The 26,357-nt window shown below is 37.2% G+C and overlaps 7 protein-coding genes across 12 annotated transcripts; 4 read left to right on the forward strand and 3 right to left on the reverse strand.

Annotated features, from left to right (window-relative positions):
* The first annotated feature begins 36 nt into the window (after positions 1-36).
* Positions 37-6,273, forward strand: LOC140834873 (WPP domain-associated protein-like). 6 transcript variants are annotated; one of them, XR_012118772.1, is made up of 7 exons: positions 37-2,863; positions 3,446-3,572; positions 4,297-4,398; positions 4,570-4,647; positions 5,273-5,419; positions 5,527-5,573; positions 5,678-6,273. XR_012118772.1 is itself a non-coding variant. In XM_073200060.1 (5 exons), the coding sequence occupies exons 1-4, from the start codon at positions 426-428 to the stop codon at positions 4,630-4,632; spliced, it is 2,730 nt and encodes a 909-aa protein (XP_073056161.1). In that variant the 5' UTR covers positions 37-425; the 3' UTR covers positions 4,633-4,660; positions 5,273-6,273. The 6 variants fall into 6 exon arrangements, 3 of the variants coding, with proteins under 3 accessions (XP_073056161.1, XP_073056158.1, XP_073056160.1); XR_012118771.1 differs by having other exon boundaries at positions 5,273-5,573; XR_012118773.1 differs by having other exon boundaries at positions 5,273-5,555.
* LOC140834874 (probable receptor-like protein kinase At1g30570) lies at positions 5,729-10,293 on the forward strand. The gene is made up of 3 exons (XM_073200061.1): positions 5,729-5,868; positions 6,513-7,098; positions 7,241-10,293. The coding sequence occupies exon 3, from the start codon at positions 7,422-7,424 to the stop codon at positions 9,951-9,953; it is 2,532 nt and encodes an 843-aa protein (XP_073056162.1). The 5' UTR covers positions 5,729-5,868; positions 6,513-7,098; positions 7,241-7,421; the 3' UTR covers positions 9,954-10,293.
* An 824-nt stretch (positions 10,294-11,117) lies between these two features.
* LOC140835527 (putative germin-like protein 2-1) lies at positions 11,118-12,757 on the reverse strand. Its single transcript, XM_073201016.1, has 3 exons — positions 12,752-12,757; positions 11,809-11,860; positions 11,118-11,674 (listed from the first exon to the last, which is right to left on the reverse strand). The coding sequence occupies exons 1-3, from the start codon at positions 12,755-12,757 to the stop codon at positions 11,118-11,120; spliced, it is 615 nt and encodes a 204-aa protein (XP_073057117.1).
* Positions 12,731-14,159, forward strand: LOC140834877 (putative RING-H2 finger protein ATL21B). The gene is made up of 2 exons (XM_073200064.1): positions 12,731-13,400; positions 13,559-14,159. Exons 1-2 carry the CDS (start codon positions 12,764-12,766, stop codon positions 14,014-14,016), a joined length of 1,095 nt encoding a protein of 364 aa, XP_073056165.1. The 5' UTR covers positions 12,731-12,763; the 3' UTR covers positions 14,017-14,159.
* Positions 14,160-14,680: 521 nt separating this feature from the next.
* On the reverse strand, positions 14,681-16,462 carry LOC140834876 (berberine bridge enzyme-like Cyn d 4). The gene has a single exon (XM_073200063.1). It carries the CDS (start codon positions 16,385-16,387, stop codon positions 14,789-14,791), a length of 1,599 nt encoding a protein of 532 aa, XP_073056164.1. The 5' UTR covers positions 16,388-16,462; the 3' UTR covers positions 14,681-14,788.
* Positions 16,463-16,828: 366 nt separating this feature from the next.
* LOC140834875 (monolignol oxidoreductase AtBBE-like 15) lies at positions 16,829-19,049 on the reverse strand. The gene has a single exon (XM_073200062.1). It carries the CDS (start codon positions 18,651-18,653, stop codon positions 16,977-16,979), a length of 1,677 nt encoding a protein of 558 aa, XP_073056163.1. The 5' UTR covers positions 18,654-19,049; the 3' UTR covers positions 16,829-16,976.
* Positions 19,050-20,104: 1,055 nt separating this feature from the next.
* LOC140834878 (patellin-4-like) lies at positions 20,105-22,498 on the forward strand. The gene is made up of 6 exons (XM_073200065.1): positions 20,105-20,121; positions 20,170-20,485; positions 20,566-21,502; positions 21,591-21,715; positions 21,808-21,937; positions 22,014-22,498. Exons 3-6 carry the CDS (start codon positions 20,576-20,578, stop codon positions 22,272-22,274), a joined length of 1,443 nt encoding a protein of 480 aa, XP_073056166.1. The 5' UTR covers positions 20,105-20,121; positions 20,170-20,485; positions 20,566-20,575; the 3' UTR covers positions 22,275-22,498.
* Positions 22,499-26,357: the final 3,859 nt, after the last annotated feature.

Raw genomic sequence — 26,357 nt, forward strand, 5'->3', positions numbered from 1 at the left:
TTGTAACTCAATGCATAAGTTCGCTCCCGCCTCTATTTGCCTCAATTCAACTCTAGCACCCTCTCAGAAACCCTAGAAACATAGTAAGTATCATCAAAAGAAGTGAAAAACGTGTAGGAGGACCAAGGAGACTTGATATTGAAGAAAGAGTATCAATCACTTTTTCTGAAGGGTTCTTGAAATAATTTGACCAGCCAAGTATGAATTTTCAGGGTTTCTGTTCCAAAGATTAAGCAAATTTGCACAAAATTGCGAGTTTTTTTCCAACTCCGCCTTTTTCTTCTACTTTAGCTATGGGCTTCTTGCATGTGATTTATTGATATCCAAATTACTGGTGGGTGGTTGAATTTATTGCATTTGTTTCAGCTGGATAATTTTAGTGGATTTGACTTTTTTTGACTAAAAGTTAGGTATACGTATGTGTTATGGAGAGTCAAGAGGTATTCAAAGATTTTGGTGTTTCGAACGAGGATCTTATTCTTTCATCTGAAAGTGGTGGTGGGTTGGAGCAAGTGAATGTTAAAAATGGGTTTGAACAGGAGAGCTGCGGAAATGGGTGTAAGCAATTAAGTGGGCTTGAGCAGGGGAGGTATGGGAATGGGATATCGGATTTAACTGGGTTTGAAACAGGAAAAAGGAATTTAGCAGATGAGGTTCTGGAGGATTTAGAGGAGTATTGGGAAGATATAAATGACCGGTTGATGATTTCACGAATGGTTAGTGATTCTGTTATTAAGGGGATGGTGACTGCAGTGGAGCAAGAGGCTGCAGAAAGGGTCGCGACTAAAGAACTAGAAGTGGCCAATTTGAAGGAGTGCCTGCAATCCCGTGATGTCGATTGTAGCTCATTTGAAGCTAGTGAGAAGCTATCAAGTTCTATTGATGCATGTGTGAAGAACGTTAAAATGAGGGAGGCTTTAAATGGTTTCAGGAATGCTGCAAAGGAGCAATTCATGCAGATCAAGAAGGAGATTAGTTATATTAGAGGATATAATTCAATCAAGAAGAGTGGTTTGGATGTTGGGTTGATGGGGTTTGGTGGGATTTTACAGGAAAAGGAGTGTGAAAACTTTCAGGACATCAATCAGATTTTGAAGCAGCTGAAGACAAATGTGGACACTGTTTTCATACTGATCGATGATATTTTACAGTATTCGAAGATATCTCTTTGTGAGTGGCAGCAGGAGCGAGATGTATTAGGGCAACTAGAGGATACAGTGATGCAAAGTGTAATTAAAAGTCTTCACGAGGAGTATAAGGATAATTTGTGGGAACAACATACTCGAGTTTATGGAAACTGTGATTGGAAACGTATTGAAAAGTTCAATGAGATATCTAGTTTACGAATTCAGCTAGATGCAATCGTGAAGTCTCTCTCAATCACAGAGACAGGGTTAGTTTCTCATGGATCTCATGATTTGGACCATTTGCACCGCAAAACCTCCAGCAATCAAGTTAGCCTGGCAACATCTCTTAGTGAAGGGAATGGACAGCTTGAGGCATTTAAAGTTAACTTCCACGAGAGCTACGATTTTCAGCAGCTGAAGCATCTTTCTAAGGAAGACATGGTGAAGTATTTTAATGGCATCATAACTGGGATACGAAGGGATCATGAGTCTGCTATACAACAGAGAACTGAAGAATATTTTAGTTTAAAGCGGGATTATCTTAATGAAAGGAGATCATATGTGACTCACCGAAAAGATGAGGAATTTGACGTGCTTAGGAAAAAGATACCTGAAGTAATTACAAAATTGGACCGCTTTCTTTTAGAAAATAAGAAGTTTCCTGCAATGATAAATAATGCTGAAAGTGTGGTGAAATTGAAAGGTGAACTTGAAAGCCTTCATTCTGATAATTGCCAGCTCAGACACTCCCTTGCCAACAAGGAAAGTGAATTGAAGTGCCTGGAAGTGCAGGTTGCAGACATTGCTGGGAAATTGATGCAGCAATCTTCAAATGAGGTAAATATGCTGAAGCTTGTTGCAAGTCTGAATTCATCAGTGGAAGATTTATGTGTGGAAGCTTCGCTAACCGAAGAAGTACATAAATGTGCCATGAAACAGCTTATTGGACATATTAGAAGCAACTCTGAAAATTCGATTATGGAGCTTGCTGTAATGCGAAAAGTTTACGATAATCTTCTCATGGAAGCTTCTCTTCCTATTGAAACTTCTAGTAGATGTGAACTTGATGATTCAGATATTGAACCACTGATACTGCAAGAATTGAGTGGAATGTTATTCAAGGATGCGGTTAAGGATGCAATGGAAAAACTCAAAGACCTGTATCAAGAATTGTCATCTGAGAAGGAAATTAAAAAATCTCTACAAATAAATGTTCTTCAAATGGAAAGTGAAGTAAAATGGGAGGTTGACGAAAAGGAAAAATTAAAGGAGCACATACTAAATTTGGACAAAGAAATGGAACATAGGAAAAGGTCAGCGATGGATTTGTCGATTTTGTTGTCAAAAGAAAGGGAGCAGTTTGAGCTAGCCTTGCAAGAGGTAAGAAAGCTTAAAGAACATATAGATCAACAGCCAATATTGGAAAATGCTAGCAACAATGTGAAGGCTCAGCTTATGGAGGCAATGCAGAAGATTGATCTTGATAAAGCTGAAATACACAATCTGACACAAAAGCTCGACCAAACAAAAAAGGACTTAACAGAAGCCATAGAAATTAGAAACACAACCCTTGCTCTTGCTCAAGAAAGGCATGATATGTTAATTTTGAGGGAAGCTAGTGGAGAGAAACAAAATAAGGTAATTGAAGCTGCAACTGTTGTCGTAAATGGAATGTCCAAAAAGCTTGATGATTTTGAATGCAGAATATTGGGGATGATAAAAAAGAACAATTTAAGGTACATTGAAAATATTTTTCTTAAATTCCTTATAAGCTAAGGAATTGCTGCTATTTACCTTCTTTTATATTTATTTTTGGTTTCAACATCGGGTTTTGCTGCTATTTACCTTCTTTTATATTTAACTAATTTTCTGCTTGCTGTTTCCAGATGTGACATTCATACTCTTTGAACCAAGAATGGTTAGCCACCATCTAAAAGGGATCTTATACAAAATTCTGTGAATTTAAATGCTTATTCTGTAAAAATTTCATGAAAATGCTTTCTAAGTATCAATTTGGAAAAGTTCTCTTTTTTATTGTGATCAAAGTCCGTTTCCTGTTAGTTTACACCGTTTTTGTGTGTCAGATGTTGGCTGTGGATTATCGAGGCTTCTATGGGAGATTGATGTGAATTGTGAACTGAATTTCAGACATTCAGTACTGTTTCTTGAACACAGCAATTGTTTTTACGTTTTTGGCTTCCTCGAAATCCATTGGAATCAAATTCCTATATCTGGTTGTAATATCTGGTTGAAAGATGAGATTTACTTTGAAGATTTGTTGTATTAATGGTTTTCAGGCTCGTCTTTGTTATTGGCAGGCTGGAAGATGTGAGTTCTCATCTCAGATCTCTGACCAAGATCGCTGATGAATTCAGAAGATCAGGGCTGACATACAGATATAACCTGGAGAGAAGATGTTCTGATCTCCAGAAGGCTGAGGCTGAGGTAAGGACTTGACTTTATGCTTATGGATGTCTAAGCCTTGCACTAGGATGGCATGGTTATTTGTCAGTGATTATGAGCAAATATTTCTTTATAGCATGCAGATATATTGATTATGGAATTATAAATAGCACAGGTTTATATAGAGTTAACAGATTGGAGAGAATAACCGATTTGTATCAGCAATATGTAAGATGCAAAGTAAATTATGAACTTTTTAGTTTAGGCACGTGCTATATTGCGCTGTGTTCTCTCAGATGAAATCTATTCGTATGAACAAGAAATTTTTGTTCTGACTAATAAAAAAACCATGATTTGGGCAAAAAATAATTGATTCTGTTTTTGAATCCTTTTTTCCTATGCTTCACTCCATGGCATCCTGGATGACGTGACCAAAATATCTGTAAGGATTTATACTTGTGTCTCTGCTTTGTATGCTTAATAATCTTAAGTCGACACCATGAATACAAGACGAATAATTATGCATGCCATGGTGAAACTCGTATGAAGTCTAGCATGACAGGTTTGTGGCTTAGGTTGCTGAATTTTCATATTAAAATCAATAATAATGTTATAAACATCAGATAGCTAGACGTTCATATTGAAGTCAATAATAATATTAAACAATTTGGATTGCTATTTTTTTCCCTTCTTCCTTTTTGCAATCAGCAGGCTGAGTTTCATTGGCTTGCTTATCTGATTGTAAGCATTTTTGTGTTTGCTGCAGGTGGATCTTTTAGGAGATGAAGTGGATGCTCTTTTGAGATTACTTGAGAAGATATATAACGCACTGGATCATTATTCACCAGTTTTAAAGCATTATCCTGGGGTAAGCTGAGTATAAGTTTCAAGTGTCTTAGTTTTCTGTTACCTTCAGTGTCTTTGTAGTTCATGCAGATATACCTTCTTCCATGGTAACTGATTCATCCCTAAATTTTGAGTTATCTCCTTAGCTATCAGAATAAGAGCAAATACTACAAGTCTAGTTACTTTATTGCAGATTATTGAGATCCTGGAATTGGTCCGAAGGGAATTGAGTGGGGAATCCATCAAGCCGTTGTAGTAAACTGCATGTACGGTAGGAGATCGCTGTACGTAAAGACCTTTGTTAAATTATTTTCTCAGTTTTTGGCATTTATTCTCTTTGATTATTGCTTTTATTAACGGAAGTTTGCTGCCATGAATTGTCAATGGTTATACATTTGCTGCCCTACCTTGAATGCTCATCTACAATTCTACGTTGCAATGGGCAAAGTGTCAGCTAATTGGGAATTAGTAAAAGGAGAAAGGGAAGGGAAACTGATACTCGGAAACTAGTTCAATTAAAGGTTTTGTGCAAAAAAAGAATGTGTTTTGAGGCATGCATGGCCTAATTTAATTATATATCCACCTTCATTTTCATGGCAAGGGAAAAAATGAAAATAGAACAGAAACAAGTCCAAAATACTTGTATATGTTGACATTTCATTGTTGGGATGGGACAGGATGGTTAATATGGATTTGATTTGAGATGGCTATATAAAAAATGGTGCAAAGCCTTGTCTTCACTGTCCACCATCATAGTACAAAGTCCAAATGGGCTGCGATCATAGGCCTATATGTTATCACCATTATGAATATAGCTAACTAGATTGTATTATTTTTCATGTATGTGCAAGAGTTAACTTCATATCTAATTTTGTGTATTTTTTGGACGAATGCAGATTTAAGGGACCAGTTGCTACTTCGGACCAACCCAATTACATTAACTGAGCTACCATACTGATCGATTTGCTGCAGTTGGATGGAACAAATGCCCATGCCCGTGATATCAAGAGGAGTTGGTCTTTCATGGGAGAAAAGGAAGCCAAGTAAGTTGATAGATCTGGTGACCAAGGCAAGAAGTCGATTTCCCCCCATGTACATCTGAGCTTCAAGTGATATTTGTTCTTCCCTGAGTTGCATTTTTCCCATGCAGATGACCACATACAATTTATCTACTCGCTAGTTAGATTAAATGAAAAGGTAAGCTTGCTCTAACAGAGGATATCTTTCATTTTCTGGAGATGGATGTTCATCTGACCTGTGTATAGACTACATTAATTTGTTCATTCTTACCATCTATGTAGCACGCTACTCAGTTGAATTTTCGTTGCAAAAGTTCGTTCCTGCTGATGATACGACACCGATTGCCACCCTCAACAGAACAGTTAAAACATTCCTGCAGCAATTTTTTCATGTCGGGGTCATGCTGGATATGGTTGTATTATAAGGAATCATCTCGGATATGTTCTTGGAGCTATTCATGGGATTTTGCAAGGTATTCGAAATCCTTCAGTGGCCGAAGCACTAGGAATTAGGGAAGCCTTTAGTTGGATCAAAGATTTGCCTCTAATGTCATTATTTAATCTGATGCTCTATCAATTTTTCATGGATTAAATTCCTTGATTCCAGATTCTTCTTCAGTTGGGCTTATTTTGGAAGATTGCAAAATACAAGCATGGGATTTCCAATCTATATCATTTGTTTTTGTTAGTGATCAGCGAATCATGCTGGTGTTAGGGTGGTTGTTTATTTGTATGGTCTAGTAGACCGAGTTTACATTTAGCCACATGTATTTCAAAATGTGATTCTTCATGATTTGGTTTAATATTATTAGTATTTCATTAAAAAAAATAAATAAATAACTTTTCACATTAAATAAAGATTTGCACAGCCATATTTAGAGATATTTAATGAAATCAGCTCGAATGGTTGAAAATTATGCAACTCCCGAAAGCAGCATGGTTTCCTGTCAAATGAACAAGAATGGTCTTTTAATTGAAAGGAAATTAAAAAAAATAATTAGAATTTGTGCTTACGCTGCCCGCCGATTTGGTCTCTATATTGAAAAGTGGATTATAAACATAATTGTTTTTTTAACATATTATCTTGTATTAAATCGCGCATTGATCAATCTTGCAGACAAATGCATGTGAGGATGACGAATAATGGAGGTCCGTTCATACTCCGCCAACCAAACACTCATCTGCCACTCGCCCCACCCTACGTTTTCTGTTCATCAACACTAAACGTTAAAATCGGAGAAATTTCATAATCATTTTTTGTTTTCTTCGGAAAATAAAAATAAAAAGATGACTGCAGTAAAGCAGTTACAACTTAAATGCAATAAAGTTTGCCATATATATATATATACACACACACACATGTACATATATGCAGGATTCTCAACTCTTTTTCAAAGGAAACAAGAAATATTACTAAATAATGACGTGAATGTTTTCCAGTCTGTTTTGAACCTAAGTCTTGCGTCTTCTTCCTCCACATTTTTCAAAAACTTCATTTTTCCTCTTTTCGGGATTTTTTTTTCCTTTTTCTCTGTGTTTAGGCTCAACGGGGGGAAAAAGATAGCATCTTTCCTTTCTTGTACTGTTTTTCCGTAGCCATTTGAAATCCCTCCTTTCCTTACTGGTTCCTGGCCCAGATCTGCTAGCTGATTGTTTGATTCAACAGTTCTTGGTGGCTTTCAGTCATGATTTCTGTGATGAAGGTAACTTGATGTTTTAGCTAATTGTTTTGTTTTTATTTTTTGGAGTTTCTTCATTTAAGAAAAATATATTGGCTGGAGAGTGAGTGAGTATGCTGTAGAAAAATATGTGCACAGGAGAGGTAAATTGTCATTGTATTTGCAGGTAACAGTTCGTTTGGTTCAAGCCTATGGTTTTTAATTTTTATTTGATGTAACTCTGTCCTTGGGTGCTATTTACTGGTGCTTGGATTGGATTTTGAATTCCGTGGGGAGAAACCATATTAGAGCAACTGGGGGAAAATTAAAATAAAAATAGGAAATCTTGTTTGTTTTACAAGTGGTGAATGATGAAGGTTCAAGGCATGAGAATCTGGAGTATATTGTTTCTGGTGATTATATTTGTGCTTGCAAGAACGGTGGAATCCCAGATTCAGTCCTTTCTGATAAATTGTGGGTCGAATTCGAGTGTCAACGTAGATGGTAGGAGATGGATTGGTGACAGAGTTTCAGGCAACAATTTCACCCTCATTGCTCCTGGTATTGAAGCCTCCAGCACTATGTTCAACGGCGATCCAGTTTACGAGCCACTTTATAGAACTGCCAGAATTTTTACAGACCGCATGAATTATAGTTTTCAAGGAACAATGGGGAATTATTTTTTTAGGCTTCATTTCTACTCATTGACATTTGAAAATTACAATGCCAATGACTCTTACTTTTCCGTTGAAGTGAATGGTTTGAAGCTACTTTCTGAATTCAATGTTCCTGGTGAGATTTTGTATAAAAACTCAAAATTTCCAGGTTCAAGAGTTAATTCTAGCTTACCATATTTGGTGAAGGAATATTTCCTTAGTGTTGAAGCTAGTGAAACAGTTGTTAATTTTGTTCCCTCAAAAGGCTCATTTGGTTTCGTGAATGCAATAGAAATGATTCCAGAAGGCAATAAGATGTTCATTGACTCGGTGAGGAGAGTGGGCATAAGTGGTGGCTTTAGCTCTTTGAATTTAAACAAACGGGGGGTCGAAACCATGTATAGATTGAATGTTGGAGGTTCATCCATCAAACCTGCACAAGATTCTTTTTTCTCGAGAACTTGGGAAACTGATTCAGGTTACATGATAAATTCTGATGCTGGATCAGAAATCCATAACAAATCAGACATTACTTATGCTACTCCAAATGATACAACGGTGGCGCCTCTTCTTGTCTATGAAACAGCAAGAACTTTGACGAATACAGAAGTATTGGAGAAGAGATTCAACATGTCATGGAAATTGGAGGTCGATCCAGATTTTGATTATCTAGTCCGGCTGCACTTCTGTGAGCTGCTGTATGATAAGCCTAATCAGAGGATATTCAGAATATACATTGACAACAAAACTGCTGCAGAAAACTTTGACATTTTTGTTCGAGCTGGAGGAACAAACAAGGCATATCACGAGGACTACCTGGATTCAATTTCTTCTAAAACCAAGACTCTTTGGATACAATTAGGTCCCGATACAAGTACTGGTTCTGCTGGAACCGATGCTCTTTTGAGTGGTTTAGAGGTTTTCAAGCTAAGTCGGAATGGAAATCTTGCTTATGTACAGAAGTATAGTGATCCAGAAATAAAAAAAAGTTCAAGAAAGCTAATCCTTTGGGTTGGAGTTGGAGCTGGTATTGCTTCTATTGTCATTCTTGCAGCTGTATGTATGCTGACCATCTGCTTCTGTAAGAAGAAGAGTGAAGAAAATGGTACCAAGAAGACCTCTCCTGGCTGGCGGCCTTTGTTCCTCCATGGATCAATTTGGAACAGCACTGCCAATGCAAAAGGATCGATGAGTTGTCAGAGTCCAAATGGACAATTTGGCTCTGTCAGGTCGGGGAGGCGCTTTATGCTAACAGAGATTAGAGCAGCAACACATAATTTTGATGAAAGTTTGGTGATCGGAGTGGGAGGATTTGGTAAGGTGTACAAAGGAGAGATTGATGATTCGACCCTGGTTGCAATTAAGCGATCCAATCCACAATCTCAGCAGGGATTAGCAGAATTTGAGACAGAAATTGAGATGCTGTCAAAACTAAGGCACCGGCATCTTGTCCCTCTTATTGGATTCTGCGATGAGCAGAATGAAATGATTTTGGTGTACGAATATATGGCAAATGGAACTCTGAGGAATCATCTTTTTGGGAGCGACTTACCACCATTAAGTTGGAAGCAACGATTGGAAGTGTGTATTGGCGCTGCCAGAGGGTTGCACTACCTTCATACAGGATCAGAGAGGGGAATAATCCACAGGGACGTCAAGACAACCAACATTTTGTTAGATGAGAACTTTATCGCAAAAATGGCTGATTTTGGGCTGTCCAAAACTGGTCCTTCATTTGAGCACACACATGTGAGCACTGCAGTAAAGGGAAGCTTCGGCTATCTTGATCCCGAATATTTCAGGCGGCAACATTTGACTGAGAAATCTGATGTTTACTCGTTTGGTGTGGTCCTTTTTGAAGTTGTTTGTGCCCGAGCGGTTATTAATCCCACGTTACCAAAAGATCAAATAAATCTTGCAGAATGCGCTTTGCGTTGCCAAAGAGAGGGATCACTTGAGAGCATTCTCGATGAACAACTCAAAGGAAAGTATTCTCCAGAATCATTGATGAGATTTGGAGAGATCGCCGAGAAATGTCTTGCAGATGAGGGGAAGAGCAGGCCGACAATGGGGGAAGTTCTGTGGCACTTGGAATATGTTTTACAGCTTCAAGATGCTTGGTTGCACAGCAATGCTGGAGAACACTCAGTTTCTAGCACTCATTATTTGAGGCCTTTTGATTATTCAAAATCCGAGGAAGCACGGGCAGAAGAAAATTCAGATACTGGCACTCCTACACAATAGGTCATAAGCTATATTTGGTATTGTAATTTCTGGAATTCTTTCTTTTCATTTTTTCGTGTGCACCCAAATATAATAGGATTGTGGAATCTTTGTTCATTATCAACATAGCATAAGTAGCGAAAGGAGGCGGAGATGAAAAAAGTGAAGTAGTTGTAGTATAGCTGCTGGCTTTCAAGTCTTAAATTTACTTTGTTTATTTTCATTCGCAAGGTTCAATTCTTTTATTCTCGTCTCTTGGTGTTGTTTGGAAAGCTGTCATGTCGGTTTAGAAAGGTATTATCATGCCTATGACATATCAGGAAGTGAGCAACACTTAAGTATATCCTTTCTATTTGGTCTATCTACGCCTGTTTTTACTTTGATGTGCTGATCTTTTTTCCCCCTCAATTCGTGCTTTCTGTGTGCAACTCTTTATGCACATCACCGGCTCTAACTGTACTCTCTCATGCTTCATCATTTATGCAGTGATTACTGTTTAAGATTTTCATTTTTCTGTACAAGTTTCTGCGTAATGAAAATATTTCGAGCTTTCGAGCTATATTTCATCTTGCGTTTCGTAATTAAGCAGTCAATCCTTATTCCGTACATGATGTTGACTTTAGGAATATATATCCTCGTGACAATTTTTTACGGGATCATTGATCCGAGATTCTTGAGGGGGCTTTCAAGAAATCCCTTGAACCATTTGGCAGAATGTTTTGGATATCTTGTCAGATGTTTATCTTTGTAATCAACATAATTCAGTCCAAAACAACCTAGAAGCCGGAAGCCCACACAAGATCCGTTTAATTTTGTAAGACGAATATTCTATTTAGGCCATTAATAAAAAATATTAATTTTATTTTAAATATGTGCAGAGTAGATTCGTCTAACGAATAAAAAAATATGAGATAGTCTCACAAGATGTCTACTCTTTAGGAAATTATATTTAAGAACACAAATAAATACTTAGTATTTTGGGAAAAGTATTATTACTCACGTAAATTCATAAGTTTTGACATTACTCATGTAACTTGTCATTTTATAAATTAAAGGTGTATTTTATCTAACATTAATGGAGAGGAATTGATCTACAACCTTAGCATTCTCTATTTCTTATTAATAATTCACACATATTCTCTGATTAAGTTTAAAAGAGAGAGGTATTAAAGAATCACGGATCACCTATAACCAAACTAAAATCTTAATTTTGTGGAGCTGAAGCTGATGGATGGTCGACTTATCAACCCGGAAAGCCGTGGCCAATAGCTGATCGTTGAAAGCAGGTTTCGACCCGAAAACAGTATTGGCGATGGCGATAACACCGAGGTTCTGGCTGCTCAAGAACGCCATTGTAACAGCATTCCCTTGGCCAACGTTTTGTTGGAAGTGAACCAGTCCAAAAGGAAAAACAAACACATGTCTCTTGTGTAGTGTTTTCGAAATGAACCTGTTTTCCGGGTCTGAGGTGACGAAGCCCACAAACACCGTACCTTCCAGCACCGTCAGTATTTCGGAGGCTCGTGGGTGTTGGTGCGGTGGGACGACCCCTCCCGGGGCATAGTCGACACGGACGGTGGAGATGCCGAGGGTGTTGAGGCCGGGGATTTGGAACACAGTCAGCCGGTTTACGAAGGAGCCTAATGGGTTTGATGTGTTTCCTAGTATGTGGATGCCTCTGAAAAGGAAGTGATCGGTTGTTACTTGCTTGGGGTCTAGGCAAGCAAACCCATTCACCCTCACTGCATGCCACGGTACAGATACACAAGAAAACCATTATTTCGACACACATATAAATATACATATCAAGTTTAGCAAAGTTATATATATATATGAAGTACGCAGAATCACAACGAGTTCTAATAATCATAATGACCCGTGCCATTGAAGTCTGCAACACAAAAATCTTGAAGAGGGCTAGGTTCAATCTTACAAGAAGAAGACTAACGCTAAACCCAAAGATTTTTGGGTTTAAAAATTAAGACGCGTCGAGAATATTTCCTGGAGAAAACGAAACAAATGGCTACAATGTTAACTGGGGCATGCATGGATTCGAGACAACAAGGCAAATTGCAGGCGATTGTCATATTTTGAAACGTTAGACTAATCATATATCTATTTATCAAAAAATGGGCGACTTAGATGTAAAACCATTTTTTAATATTAATTTGAAGCCCATTTATTCGGTAAGACCCGCCATTTTATATAGTTTAGTGAAATGATATATATTGATCGCTATACTGAATACAAATATTAATTATTCGTATTAGCCGCGTTATAACTTTTGGAATGATATGTCATTCTTGATTTTTATAAGCTATATATGTATAAATCTATTTTTCCGTCTACGTACATGTTTGCTCCAAATTTGTGATTTGCCAGGCGCAATGCACGCCAGATTGAGTAAACAATGTGAAAAGTCGAACTCATAGAAAATAAAAAAAATGTAGGAACCAAATTTGATCCCAAGTTATAATCTATATATCATTAAATTTAGTAAATTTTTAAAAAGCAGAAAATTCTTCAAAAAATTTAAGTGTATAGCTCAAAAACTCTCTCTCCTTGGAACATAAAAAAGTATAATCGAACTTTACTTTGCCCTTGTGCAAATGGTCTTTCCTTAAAACATCATTTGAACAAATCAAAGGCTCATTCAGAGGTCACTTTCCCTACGTATACCTTGAACTTACCTCTTCCTACAAATACCCTCCGAAGTCAACGACAACTTTGCCTCAAAAACCGTTGACTTCACCAGATTTAAGCGCTAATAATTCAACAGAATGCACATCCGGCCCGGTAATAGTTTCGAGTCTTCATACTTGCATCATTCAATGCATAAGATTTCGGCAACCCCTTTTCTTCTTTTCTTCATCTTCCCCATTGTTCATTCCAAGAAAGGTTGTTCCGATTCATTTTGTGGAAACAAAACCTTGCCTATACGGTACCCTTTTCAGTTACAGGGCCAAAACCAGAAGGATTGCAACTATATTGCCTTAAATTTAACGTGCAGCGATGCCCAATTAGGTGTTCCCCTTCTGAATCTTCCTTCTTTCGGGGATTTATATGCAAGGAATATCAACTATTCAGCCAATGTAATACAACTCTATCCTACAAATACTTATAATTGCCTCGCCAGCCGGTTCTTGAGTACAGGCATTTCGTATTCCCCTCTCAGCGCTGTGAGCTATCAGAACTACACGTTTTTCAGCTGTCCCCGAGGGAATTTAAGTTCAAGCAATTTCACTGCTATCGGTTGCCTGAGCAACTCCACATTCTCTGTATTGGCAACTTCATCTATATCACGTGCAGAAGAGATCAATTCTTTAGGATGCAGTGTGATGGTAACTGTGCCTATCCCAGTTTCGTCGCCCCTTCAGTATGAATTCAATGGATTCGACGATGATCTTATTTTGAAATGGAATGTGACGACTTGCGAAGCTTGTGTCAAGAAAAAACGTCGCGGGGCAGGTAAAAAAAAGTCGATATTTATCAGTTTCTTGATCCTTGATGTGCCCAATTTCCCTAGTTTCATCATGTACATGGAAATTAAACCGTAGTAAGAAAAAACTTAAATATTTAGAATGTAATATGTCCGTCCTTGATAACCGGTGTATTTTTGTTTACAGGTTATGTTGTGCTGATAGTTTTCTTAAGCCTTGTTCTACCGAACGTATTTGTGTTTCTGCTGTATGTATTGTTTGTGGCATTAATCCATTTCATACGCTGGATAAGGAATATTATAAGATGGATAGCTGACCGAGTTTCTTGCCTAGCTCGAGCTGTTCGAAACAGAAATCAAAGACGCTTTCCTGTTCGGAGAGCACCGCCGCCCCCACCCTCCAATGTGACTGCAGGCTCTGGTACTAATGCTGCCGCAAATAGGTTCAAAACAATCCTCCTCGGAGAAAGTCGACGAATCCCCGGGCCTAATGGCACAACTTGTCCAATATGTTTGGAAGAATACAATCCCACAGAGACTCTGAAGAGCATTATTCAGTGTGGGCATTGCTTCCACCACAGCTGCATAGACCAGTGGCTGAGGACTCACAGTTCATGCCCAGTTTGCAGAAATGCTACTGTTTGAACTCACTGGACTACGAATCCTACACTGTTGATTTATCTTTCCATTTTTCCTTCTTTTTTGTTGTAAATGTTTCGGTCTTGTTTACATACGTACATAACACGATGCCCTCGATGATCCCAATAAAAACTTCAAAAAACAGGGTGACCCGAGGGTAAACATTAACACATTTTGTTCAATTTTACTCGGTATCAATCCCGCAGTTGATAAATTTTTGTGATAAAATTTATATAATAATAAATTTAAAATTAGTAACTGATTAAAAAAAAAAAAAAGAGTTTTGCAACATCACATTTATTTCGTTCATTAATTATCACCAATAATTTCCCATACACGAGAGAAAAATTGTAAACCATCAACATCGTGTTTTTTATTCTAAATTTCCTAATTATGTTTTTAAATTAGTGATTAAATTTATAAATTATGAAAAAAACGATTATTATATTTGAAAACAAAAAAAAAACTGAAATTGAGAAGTAAATAAAGTTTGATAAATAAATTATTTTAATATTAACTTTTTATTCGAATCACTTTTATAAAAGCAAAATTAGTTTCTGGATTTTTATTAAATTAAGTAACATATACAAAAGAAAAACATTTGATAAAATGGAAGGTATATTAAAACCTCAATCCTTAACTGTATACTGATGATAAAGTTATTCTTTAATCCAAGACTAGCAAAGCGATTCAAACATGATTTGTAACAAGAAATTAAGCAAGGGTACTGATAATGAGGATAAGAAAAGAAGCAAACAAACCAAAGGAATTTGACACACTAATCTGAGTATGGTTCCAGTGGTGGAATACTTTGCTCATTTTTGAAATAATTCTCCGGATCAAACCGATATTTCACCTCAGCCAGTTTCTTGAAATTATTTTTGAAATACATTTGACCCCAGGTGGAAGCCTGTGTGTAATTGGCAATTCCTTCGTAATCCTTTCCCAAGTCCAAATCTTTATAATTCAGATACGAGGTTCTTGGCTTAGAAGCATAATCTCCCATGAATTTGTAAATCCCTTGAAGCCACCCATATTTCTCCTTCGCTACCTCCATCGAGGTTCTGTTCCAATCTGACAAGTACAATATGCTGAACAAAGTTCCAGCCCTGTGAGGAAATGGCGTTGCATGCTCTGGAATACTGCTCATTTTCCCACCATAGGGTGTCATGATCAGCACCCCTGGAATCCCCTTCAAGTAGACTCGCCATAGTTTCTTCAGAGCACTTTCTGGCATGAGCTTTGTCATAATATCTGATTTTGGTTTTTGAAACACAGGATTTGTTTCTTTCCAATTTAACAACTCTTTCGTGGAGTTTTCTTTTATGACCCCTTTCGCGAAATATAACACAGAACCAATCCAGGTTGTTTCTTGGCAATGACTAGCCTTCAACCCCATCTCAGGGAATTGTTTTTTCATCACTGGTAGAAGTTGCCGAACTGTACCCAAGTAAAGCCCCCTAAATGCAATTAGCATTGATGCATCGCCTTTCTTGTTCTTGTATGGACCGAAGTGTAATCTTACGAAGAGATCTTCAGGCAACCGGTATGCTATTTTTTGCCATTTTGCAACAAGCTGGGTGGCACCTTCTTCTAAGGAACTGCGTACGGTAAAAACTGTCACTTTTTGTGGGACTTCAACCAATTTGATCTTCCAAGCAACGACAACTCCAAAATTCGCCGCTCCACCGCCTCGAATAGCCCAAAACACATCCTTACCCATCTTTTTTTTGTCAAGAAGTCTCCCTTTGACATCAACTATTAGTGCATCAACAACATTGTCCGCTGCTAAACCGTATTTTCTTGACAAGGTACCTTGTCCTCCTCCACTTATGTGACCGCCTACACCAACGGTAGGACAAACCCCAGCTGGAAAACCAAGGGTTTTACTCTTCTGAGCAATGTAATAGTAGAGTTCACCCAATGTTGCACCGGCTTGAACCCATGCCGTTTGATCTTTCACATTTACATCCACTTTTCTCAGATTCTGTAAATCAAGAAGGACGAATGGTCTTGGACCGGTCAGCGACTGGCCTTCATAGTCATGGCCACCACTCCGGGTTCTTATCTCAATGTTGTATTTTTTCGTGCACACGACAGCCCTTTTTACTTGATCATAATTTTCTGGCGTGATTATGTAGAAAGGCTTACGAGTGTTGGTGAAATTGAATCTAAGATTTCGCATAGTTGATAGGAGAATAGGCCAATAAGACTTCGAGAAAATGCTGTGGAGGATAGGTGGCTGCTGTTTGGAGAGACAGCCAGACTTGTTCCACAGGCAATTTTCGAAGCTTTCATGGTGGTCATGGACGGCTTTAGATACAACTATTGAAGGAAAACAAAACAAGACAAGTATTAATGACACTGGAGGGAACATTTCAATCCACTGTTCTGTAAAAATGTGTTTTCCAAACCGAAATGTGTATTAATATGCGTTGTGTAACATGTAAAGCTTCCATGATGAAACGGTTTTAATCCAAGTCCTTGTGCGGTAACTGAAAGTGGTAATAGTAAATGATAAATAAGTATGGATTGATTTTAAAGAATATTAATGTAGAGTAAATTTATGCTTAAATGTCACAGCATTCATAACGTACATAATAGCGAATATAGCTGCTTTTTATGCACTCCAAAACTTCATATTTTTTGGTCCATTTCTCCATGTATTCATGAATTTTAAGAGGTAAACTAAACAAACAGATGAAAATGTTCTTAAAATATGCAATTCCGTAATCAAAATAAGAATCAAAATCTAAAGAATTTGAGGAAAAGAAATTATCTGAAATCATGTAACATGTTTTTAAAGTACTAGCTGGGATATTACCGAAAATCCAATTACAAGAAGTGGAATATAAAACTTTTAGGACAATCAAACTGCAAATAGAACACAAAATAGATTGTGAAAATGGACATCAGTTAAAGCATAGCTTAAGTCGTAGCCTGAATATATATAACAAACTATTTTGTTAGTGAATCATTATCTTTCCCGTTCTCTGATTCATCAATGGAAGAGTTGGAATGCTCTGTTCATGTCTGAATAAATTATCGGGATCAACCTTAGTCTTTACCTTCAATAGTCTGATAAAATTGTTCTTAAAATACTTGCTACCCCATGAAATCGATGTTATGAAACTTGTACAATTCTTGTTCACTCCCAAATCAAGATCTCTATAATTCACATAGGCTTCTCTTGGAAACATGGAAGCATAAGAGGCCATGTAATTATAAAGCATCCTTATCCAGTCCATGTGCTTGGCTTCGGATTCGGGCTTTTCATCATTCCAAAGGGTGAGATATTGTATCATGAAAAGAACCCCTTTTCTGTGTGGGAAAGGGATTTCGGATTCTGATATCTTACTCATCATTCCACCATACGGATTCCATATGATCAATGGTGAATCTTCTTCGAGTATCCTTTTCCACAACCCTTCAAGCCCGGTCTCTGGTATTGGCTCTCTGATAAAGTCTGATTTGGCTTTGAAGTAGTTCTTAAATAACGACTTGCCCTGGAGCAAAACCTCGGGTGGCGTATTTTTTGGATAACCAGCAATGTAAAGCACTGATTGAATCCAACTCATTTCGGTGCAATCTTTTCGGGTCAATCCCAGTTCAGGGAAGCTTTCATCCATCACCTGGAGAAGCCTCTCTGTTCTTCCAATAAACATAGCATTATAAGCAGTTTGGATAGTTCTTTCACCTTTCTTCGCAGCATCTATAGCTTGTATAATGACTCTGATGAAGAGATCTTCATCAATATTCTCAGCTACCAGTTGCCACTTGTAGAGAATTTTTGTTGCGTTCTGTTCCAAGGTCTTCGGAATGGTGAAAACCGTGACAGTTGCTGGTACAGGAACAAGTCTAACCTTCCATGCAAGAATCACCCCGAAACTAGCTCCACCGCCTCCTCTAATAGCCCAGAAAAGGTCTTCCCCCATAGAATCCCTCTCAAGAATCCTGCCACTGGCATCGACTATTCGTGCATCGATCACATTATCCGCTCCTAGCCCATATTTCCTCATCAAGGTACCATATGCTCCTCCAGTTATGTGCCCTCCAATTCCTAAGCTGGGGCAAAGTCCGGCAGGGAAAGCGTGAGTCTTGCTTTTCTGTGAAATTCTGTAATAAAGTTCACCGTTTGTTGCACCAGCCTGAACCCATGCACTGTTATCCTGGATATCTACAGCAATAGATCGAAGTTTTGAAAGGTCTACAACTATGAATGGTTGCTCCATTTCTGACATGTAAGAAAGGCCTTCATAATCATGGCCTCCGCTTCGCACTCTGAACTGGATATCAAGCTCTTTCGCGCAAATAACAGCTGCTTGAACATGATTTTCTGTCAACGGAGTGAAGATCAACTGAGGTTTAGGTACAGAAGGAAGCAAGTACCTCAAGTTTTGCGCAGAAGATTGTAGGATAGAGTTGAATGAAGCATTGTCCGGGGCAAAGAAAGCTGTTGAAAAAGGGATAGAGAGGTCGGAATTTAGAGAAATGCACTGGTAGAGTTTTTCAAGAATTGGTTGTGAAGCAACCAATGAAGAAAAGAGCAGAATCGTGTTCAATGTAAGAAATAAAGAGGTTGAGGATCCCATGATCGAGTTTTTTTCACTGATGTGATGCAATTTTTTAGTTGTGTGTTTCATGTGAAGGGGGGACTGAGGTATTTATGGACTTTGTGGGTTCTTGACGAGCCTAGATGATATAATGCGAATGTCTATGGTTCAATACTTGTTAGGTGGGTGATTAGAAATGTAATGATGAGGTAAGAAAATCATCCTTATTTTATGCTTAATGAATTTCCAAGTATCTGATCACTTTTTGACTACATAATTGAGGTTTTCTGCCCGAATATTCATTCTTGCCTTCTAAACTACAAATTAATGTTATTTTTTGCTTTAAGGATGTCTAAAGTGAGGAAAATAACACACTCTATTGAATGGGAAAACAACTCTATTAACATCCTGCAAACAGTTCTAAGTAGAAAAACAAAAAAAGCTGGTTTTCATTATTCTATTATGCTGTAAATCCCAAAATATTGCACTTGGGTGATTTAACTCCTTGCTCATTAAGTTAAACTTGAATACAGTGGCCAAGGATAAACCTTTAAAGTAAAGTAAATGGAATCTTTATGGATAAAATTTCTAATTGGCCGATGCGCTATGGTGCATGAGTGGATCTCATGTGAGACCGTCTCATGGATCTTAATATGTGAGACGGATCAACCCTACCCATATTCACGATAAAAAGTAATAATCTTAGTATAAAAAGTAATACTTTTTCATGGATAACCCAAATAAGAGATCCGTTTCATAAATATGACCCGTGAGACCGACTCACACAAGTTTTTACCATGGTGTATTTGAACCGGCATGATTGGCGGCAGTACTGATTAACTTGGTTACTTTGTAGTAAATATGACCTACCTACTGATTATAAGGCTATCTTGTTGTTTCTGCCCAAGATCGTGTGTTTTACATGGAGGAAATCATAAAGTTTCGTGGATGATTATTCTTTGATGTTTGGGCCTTGGATAGGGGTGAGCATTCGGTTAATTCGGTTACCGACCGAACCGAATTAGCTATAACCGAACCGAATTAAAATTGGTTAATTCGGTCACCTTAACCGATTAGTTTAAAAAAAATTGTGATTTAACTTTAATTATATATGTATTTTTTTAACACTATAGTTTACACAAATCATAAAAACATAAAATCACACACATCACAAATGTATAAGTTTTATTTGAACATAATTAATACATATTATATCAATTTTAAAATTAAAAATTAAAATATTTATAAAAATTGATAAATAAATTTTTTTATTAAATAATAATATTTATTATATCGGTTAATTCGGTTAACCGATTTAAAAATTTTGAAAACTGTAACCGAACCGAATTAATCGATATAACCGAATTTTTTTAATTTGAAAACCGAATTTCCGAAATAACCGAACCGAATTTCCGAATTGTCTCGGTTCGGTCGGTTAATTCGATTTAACTGAAATTTTGCTCACCCCTAACTTTGGATACTGAAATGGTGGGAGTTTAAAATAAGATAATATTGGTAAAATAATTTTGTTTCATTTACATAAAATATGGACTTAAGGGTCTCTAGCAACTTTCGAACAAACATGGATGAGACAATATTTGTAAAGGGCTCGATTAAAAATCGGCCCAAGCCCCATTCCTTCAACAAACCCATTTTGACCCATTCCACAATGATTATTGGACACCTCGAAGGAATCTTTAGTAAACGCAGTTGATTCAGACAATCCTACTCCGCTGGAATCCAGGCTGGTACGAACGAAGAGAATCTTAACGGCTCCTAACATGCGGTGACAACAAATTCTTTACCGTTCCGGGGCCCCTCTTCAAAGGGCTATATAAACAAGCCGCCCCTTGTGCGGACGAAAGAAAAGACGAAGGCTCGGCTAGTTAACTTTGAGGGAGCTCGTTTCGGAGAAGCTCGAGGTAAAAATCATTCTTGCAAACTTGTTAGTGTAATTTGATTTTTATTCTACTTTTATGCTGATAGGTTTATTGGGTTTTAGATAAATCGCCATGACTGTTGAGATGAAAGCTGAGACAATGCAGATGGCGGAGGAGAAGGTGGTGGAACAAGTTTGCAATGAAAAGGATCGTGCTTGCGAATCAAAGGTGGTGGAAAAGATTAATTCTTACAGGGAAGAGAGCAATTTTATGTCTGATTTGAAACAGCATGAGAGGAAGGCGTTGGATGAGCTGAAATCGAAACTGGAAGAAGCGATTTCCGGGAGCACGCTCTTTGATAAGGAAGGAGAAAAGAAAGTGGCTGACGTACCCACTGGAGAAGAATTGCAGGAGAAGGAAAAGCCCTCAGGAGAAAATGAAGAAGATTGTGAAGAAGAGAAGGAAAATGGTTATGAGGGAACTGAAGAAAAACCCAACGAATGTGCCAAAACTCCAGAAAGTGACGCAAATATTGAAGTGGCTAAAGATATTTCCATTTGGGGAGTACCCCTGTTGCCTAGTAAAGGGGATGATCGTACTGATGTAGTTCTCTTGAAATTCTTGAGGGCCAGGGATTTCAAGGTCGATGATGCCTTCCAGATGCTCCAGAAAACGCTTCAATGGAGAATAGAATTTAAGATTGATTCGATCTTGGATGAAGAGTTCGGCTCTGATCTTACATCTGCTGCATACCAGAGCGGCATTGATAGCCAGGGTCATCCCATTTGTTATAACATTTTTGGGGTCTTGGACAATGAAGAGATCTATCAAAAGACACTCACGACAGAGGAGAAGCGTGAACAGTTCTTGAGATGGAGGGTCCAGCTTATGGAAAAAGGCATTCAAAAACTTAATTTTAAGCCTGGTGGCGTGAGTTCTTTTGTTCAATTAAATGATCTCAAGAACTCTCCTGGACCATCCAAGAAGGAGGTTCGCTCTGTGGTGAGAAAAACAGTTGCTCTTCTCCAGGACAATTACCCCGAATTTGTCGCAAAAAGTGTGAGTTTTTACTTCATTTCGTCTGGTTTTTCTTCTGCATTCTAAATTTTTCTGTGTTAATTCATTACGAGCGGTCCCGTTCTTGCAGATTTTTGTTAATGTTCCATTCTGGTATTATGCATTCCATTCCCTGATATCTCCTTTCTTGACTCAAAGAAGCAAGAGCAAATTGGTCTTTGCTCGACCGTCTAAGGTCACTGAGACCTTGCTCAAGTGAGTTGAACTTACCCACTTCCACGTGTATTGTTTCCTAATATTTGTGTCAGTAGAAGTTGATGAAGAACTCTGCATCTGTGATGAGACAGGTATATTCCGATTCAAGAAATCCCTATCCAGTATGGTGGAATGAAGAGGGAAAGTAAACTTGATGATGAAGTTTCTGAATTGCTGATCAGAGTTGGATCGACCACAAGCTTTGAAATTCCCATACCAGAGGTACTTAAAATGATTAATGGAAAGGGCTATTCGAAATTTTCCAGAAGATTGATGCTTAATGTTTCATGATTTACAGGCTGGAACAGGAATCACCTGGGACATCTTAGTTCTAGGTTGGGAGGTGAATTGCACGGTAGAATTTGTGCCTGATAATGAAAACTCTTATACCCTGATTATCCAGAAAGAGAGGAAGATGTGCTCGGAAGAGCCACCATTTCACGGGACATTCAAGAATAAAGAACCAGGCAAAATTGCCATCACAATTGGTAATACTTCTGGGAAGAAAAAGAAGGTGTTCTACTTCTACAGCTACATCTTGAAAAACTCTAATTCGTGATGTTGCAAAGTGTTTTTGCTTGAATGGCGGCTTGAGATGTTTTTTTTTTTCGAGATTCCTTCTTTGATTCACATTAGTTTAGTCGTTATTATTTATTCCTTTCGGTTTACCCCGTTCTACTGACTAAATGTGCTGGTCGCATGATTGTTTGAGATTCTTTTGTTCGAATGATATTTTCAGGCAATAAGAAATAATCTTTTTGTGCGAATAACAGTTTGTCTCCTTATGCTAATGGCAGCATATTGAGAATCCATCTGACTTAAAGAAGGCTTCCTGCATAATTGAAGCTAGCCTCCACTATTGTCGGACTGTATTAAAAAATCACCTGCATAGTATTAAATAACGTATAAAAGTATTTGTTAATGTTATCAGATTGAGTTATCTTTAAATACAATAAACCATCCCTCACATTGATCTCAGAAATATCAAGCAGTTGATTCCACCTAGCCGGGGAAGAAGGGCATTTTTTGTTTTCTTCACTTGTGTTTATGATTCTTTGTCATTATTAGCAGAGGATTCAAATTTTATGTTCACAACATTAAATTATCAATAATATAGTCTCTCCGTCATAGTTAAATGACCAAGAATTCATATTAATAATTACTTAAATTATCTAGAACATCGGTTCTCAGACAGTTGATAAAATCTCAGAACACAGTAAAAAGAGAATTGAATCTCTATAAAGAACAGCTTGAACTCCTTAACCATTGAAGCCCACTAACATTTATTTTCTCAAAAAAGTACTACAGTCTTATTCAAAACAGCTTCCACATTAACAAGCTCTAATCGATTCCCAAGAAAACCTCGGTGTAACCTGAAAATTTGATGAATCAAACAAAAACATACAATAATAAAGATGAAAACCGGGTGAATTGGGCAAAAGTTTGGTGGACGATTGCACCAGGTCGAGTTGACCTGCACTTTCAAGGGAGAAAAAACGTTAATGGGCGTCGGAAGATTTTCCAGCGTGATCACTCCGATGCTCAAGTCAGTCAACGGTTATAGGGAGAATTTTGTAATAAATGTTGTAGGCAATATGTGAGTGAATGAGAGCTTTAATACTAAACAAACCTGATATTTATAGTAAAAAAAATCAATGATGACCTTGTTTTAAGTGTACAACCACTACTACTGAGGGTATGACTGTCCATGCTTTCTGCTTTTAGTGACACTGTTGGGTCTGATACTCATGCTTGTTTTGATGGAGTTCGGTCACTCTTTACACACTAAAGGATCGTCTAATGATGACCAAGCCATGATGTCTCATGTTTATGGCTTACGTTATGTTCCCTGTACTGGAATACCCGAGTTCTATCCTCTCGAGCTCCCAAACGGACCCATGCTACTCAAGTTTCCTGGCTGCCCGGGGGTATTGCTGGTAATATCCCGGGAGCTCACAGCTATCCGGGCTCAAAACCGATTATGATCCGGAAGAATATAGGATATTTTCCGGGTATCCATGCCTTCATCAATTCGGAAACATGGCTGGCCTAAGCATGAATTCCTCTAAATCGAACATCTTCATGGCTAGCATTGACGACTATAACAAGCAAGATATCTTGAACTTCACGGAATTCACAATTGGGACACTGCCATTCAGATATCTGGGATACCTAGAGCGGCGAAGAGGCTTTGTGCGGCAGACAGGTTTTTATTTCGTAATCAGTGTTCATGGAGACAGGGAAACCAACTTTGATGCTGCAAGCCGAAGGAATTTTGCCCAACTTGTCTTGCACGCCTGCAAAGTTCTTGACAGCGTCCTTGAGGCACCTGCATATGTCTTTCTTGTCGGCAACCGTCTTCACGCTTTGAGCAAGCGACTGCAGCCCCGCGCAGCATTCTTTCGAGGGTTTTGCGTTTTTCCCCGTGGCATACGTGATGCATGAGGTGGCCTTCGTGTCCACGGTGCCGCACGAGATTGCTGCATCGATCGAATGAGCAAAGCAGTAAACCAGCGCTAGGGCCAAGAACAATGAGAAGCAAAAGTTCTTCAATTCTTGGATGCCTTTTAAAACTTCCGAGGACGTTGAGCAAGCAATATCAATGAATGGCAGGATCGGATAATAGAGAGAGGAGGGCCTGGAGGATCGCTTTTAATTTCTATCGAAATATGTGATGTTTGAGTTTCCCAATGCGAGATATCTCGATCGTATATCGATTTGGATAAAACAGTCACAAGTCACAGGTGTTCTTCTTCGTTGGAGTTGATGAAACATGGATCACTTCGCATAACAAAATTTCTGCAAGCCCTCCATCAGTAGAGCCACGATGAACTGACGATAAACCATATGGAGAAATTTGGAGGCTTTTTAAATTTGAAGGGTGGAAATTTCATGCATAAATCTATATTTACGTTCACTATTAAGGTATCCAAAAGAATTTAAATAAAAATATTATGGTATCCAAAAGAATTTTTATTGATATTGTTGTATAAAATCACAAGTGTGTAATAGACCGCATACAAAGCAAAACTAGATGCTAATAACCAAAGTTTATTTATTTAAATAATACAAAAATAATAATAACATTTATTAAAATATGGAAAAAAATTCAAAAAATAAAAATAAAATATAGTGCTATAGCCCCGGTCCCTCTTCCAATTCATTTTCATGGGCCGAGGATACAGTATTAAAAAGTGCCAATTAAGCCCCTTTTTGACAAAATGTTCCAAAAGCGTTTTCGATAAAAGATTCAAGTTTTTAAATCGATGTCTGAATATTTAATTGGCTATTGTGGAAAATGCACGGGGTTTCTCTTTCAGTAGTAAAATGTTAATAATCTAACTCGTTTTGACCGCACTAACTTTAAAGTTCGTAAATGCAGGTTCAAAAAAAGCCAAGCGCTTTTTACGAAAATACTAAATTTCCAATAGCGCAAATAATTGATAAACACAATTATTTTCACATGAATAAAATATAGGAAAGATAAATACAAATAACTCAATTTAAAATTGAAAATGAATGGTGCACCGTCCCTACTGACTATAAATAGGATGTGGGAGATATTTTTGCAAATTGCGATTCCATCAAAATATTTATTTGAATTAATTGAACCATTTCACGCATCATTATATTACTAACGAACAAAGCACTTTGTGCATGTGTAAAATAATAATTATAATTATTTATATGAATCATTATAATTAATAGATCGAGTTGATTGATATATTTTTATGGTTTTTAATTATTATTCGGATAAAAATAATAAAATTAAGGGTGTGTTTGATTGAGTGGATTAAATAAGGATAGATTAATAGTCAAATATATATCATTAAAATTTTAAGATGTTTTAATAATCATTTTGACCCGATTTAAGATCCAATTTTATTAATCAAATAGTTATCCATAAAATTGGATCTTAAACCAGGTCAAAATGATTGTTAAAACAACTTAAAATTTTAACGATAAATATTGGACTATTAATCTATCTTTATTTAATTCACTCAACCAAACACACTATTTAGACTGTACGTAGATAATGTAGTTATTTGAGGATTTCATGTTCTTAAACCAATGTCTCCGAATTAAAGGCTCTAAATAGTACGTGGAAGATGTTTTTTCGTATCAAAATCAAAATAATGACTTGAATTAATTGAACAGTTCCACGCACCATTACATTAAATTACTAGCTTAGGGTTCACGCGTTACATGCAACTTTTTACTTATATATAACTTTTAATCAATCTATTTATTCCCTTATTTATTCGAATAATTATGCGTATGTTTTTTGTGAGATGATCTAACGAATCTTTATCTATGAGACTGGTCAACCCTTCTGATATTCACGATAAAAAGTAATACTCTTAGCATAAAAAATAATATTTTTTCATGGATGACCCAAATAAGAGATCTGTATCACAAAATACGATTCTTGAGACCGTCTCACACAAGTTTTAATCAATAACTATATATAATTTTTTATATGATGATTTAAACAAATTTTCCAATTTAATTTTTTTTAGACCACCGCCAAACACATCATTCAAAAGAAAATAATTTTTTTTTTCTGGTTTTAATAACAACATTAATGTTTTCTCAAGTAATACTTTTTCTGTTGCACATCACCAAAAATATTTATTTATAA

This window comes from Primulina eburnea, chromosome 6 (genome assembly GCF_022965805.1).
Source record: "Primulina eburnea isolate SZY01 chromosome 6, ASM2296580v1, whole genome shotgun sequence".
In the NCBI taxonomy this organism is placed as follows: Eukaryota; Viridiplantae; Streptophyta; class Magnoliopsida; order Lamiales; family Gesneriaceae; genus Primulina; species Primulina eburnea.

Coding starts and splice junctions, on each gene's coding strand:
- LOC140834875 (XM_073200062.1), bottom strand. CDS start 18,653: ATGAAACACACAACTAAAAAATTGCATCACATCAGTGAAAAAAACTCG.
- LOC140835527 (XM_073201016.1), bottom strand. Junction 11,675..11,808: donor TGCAGACTTCAATGGCACGG/GTCATTATGATT, acceptor CGTGGCATGCAG/TGAGGGTGAATGGGTTTGCT.
- LOC140834873 (XM_073200060.1), top strand. CDS start 426: ATGGAGAGTCAAGAGGTATTCAAAGATTTTGGTGTTTCGAACGAGGAT. Junction 2,864..3,445: donor ATAAAAAAGAACAATTTAAG/GTACATTGAAAA, acceptor TGTTATTGGCAG/GCTGGAAGATGTGAGTTCTC. Junction 3,573..4,296: donor TCCAGAAGGCTGAGGCTGAG/GTAAGGACTTGA, acceptor TGTTTGCTGCAG/GTGGATCTTTTAGGAGATGA.
- LOC140834874 (XM_073200061.1), top strand. CDS start 7,422: ATGATGAAGGTTCAAGGCATGAGAATCTGGAGTATATTGTTTCTGGTG.
- LOC140834878 (XM_073200065.1), top strand. CDS start 20,576: ATGACTGTTGAGATGAAAGCTGAGACAATGCAGATGGCGGAGGAGAAG. Junction 21,716..21,807: donor GTCACTGAGACCTTGCTCAA/GTGAGTTGAACT, acceptor GTGATGAGACAG/GTATATTCCGATTCAAGAAA. Junction 21,938..22,013: donor TTGAAATTCCCATACCAGAG/GTACTTAAAATG, acceptor CATGATTTACAG/GCTGGAACAGGAATCACCTG.
- LOC140834877 (XM_073200064.1), top strand. CDS start 12,764: ATGCATAAGATTTCGGCAACCCCTTTTCTTCTTTTCTTCATCTTCCCC. Junction 13,401..13,558: donor GAAAAAACGTCGCGGGGCAG/GTAAAAAAAAGT, acceptor TTTTGTTTACAG/GTTATGTTGTGCTGATAGTT.
- LOC140834876 (XM_073200063.1), bottom strand. CDS start 16,387: ATGTTCCCTCCAGTGTCATTAATACTTGTCTTGTTTTGTTTTCCTTCA.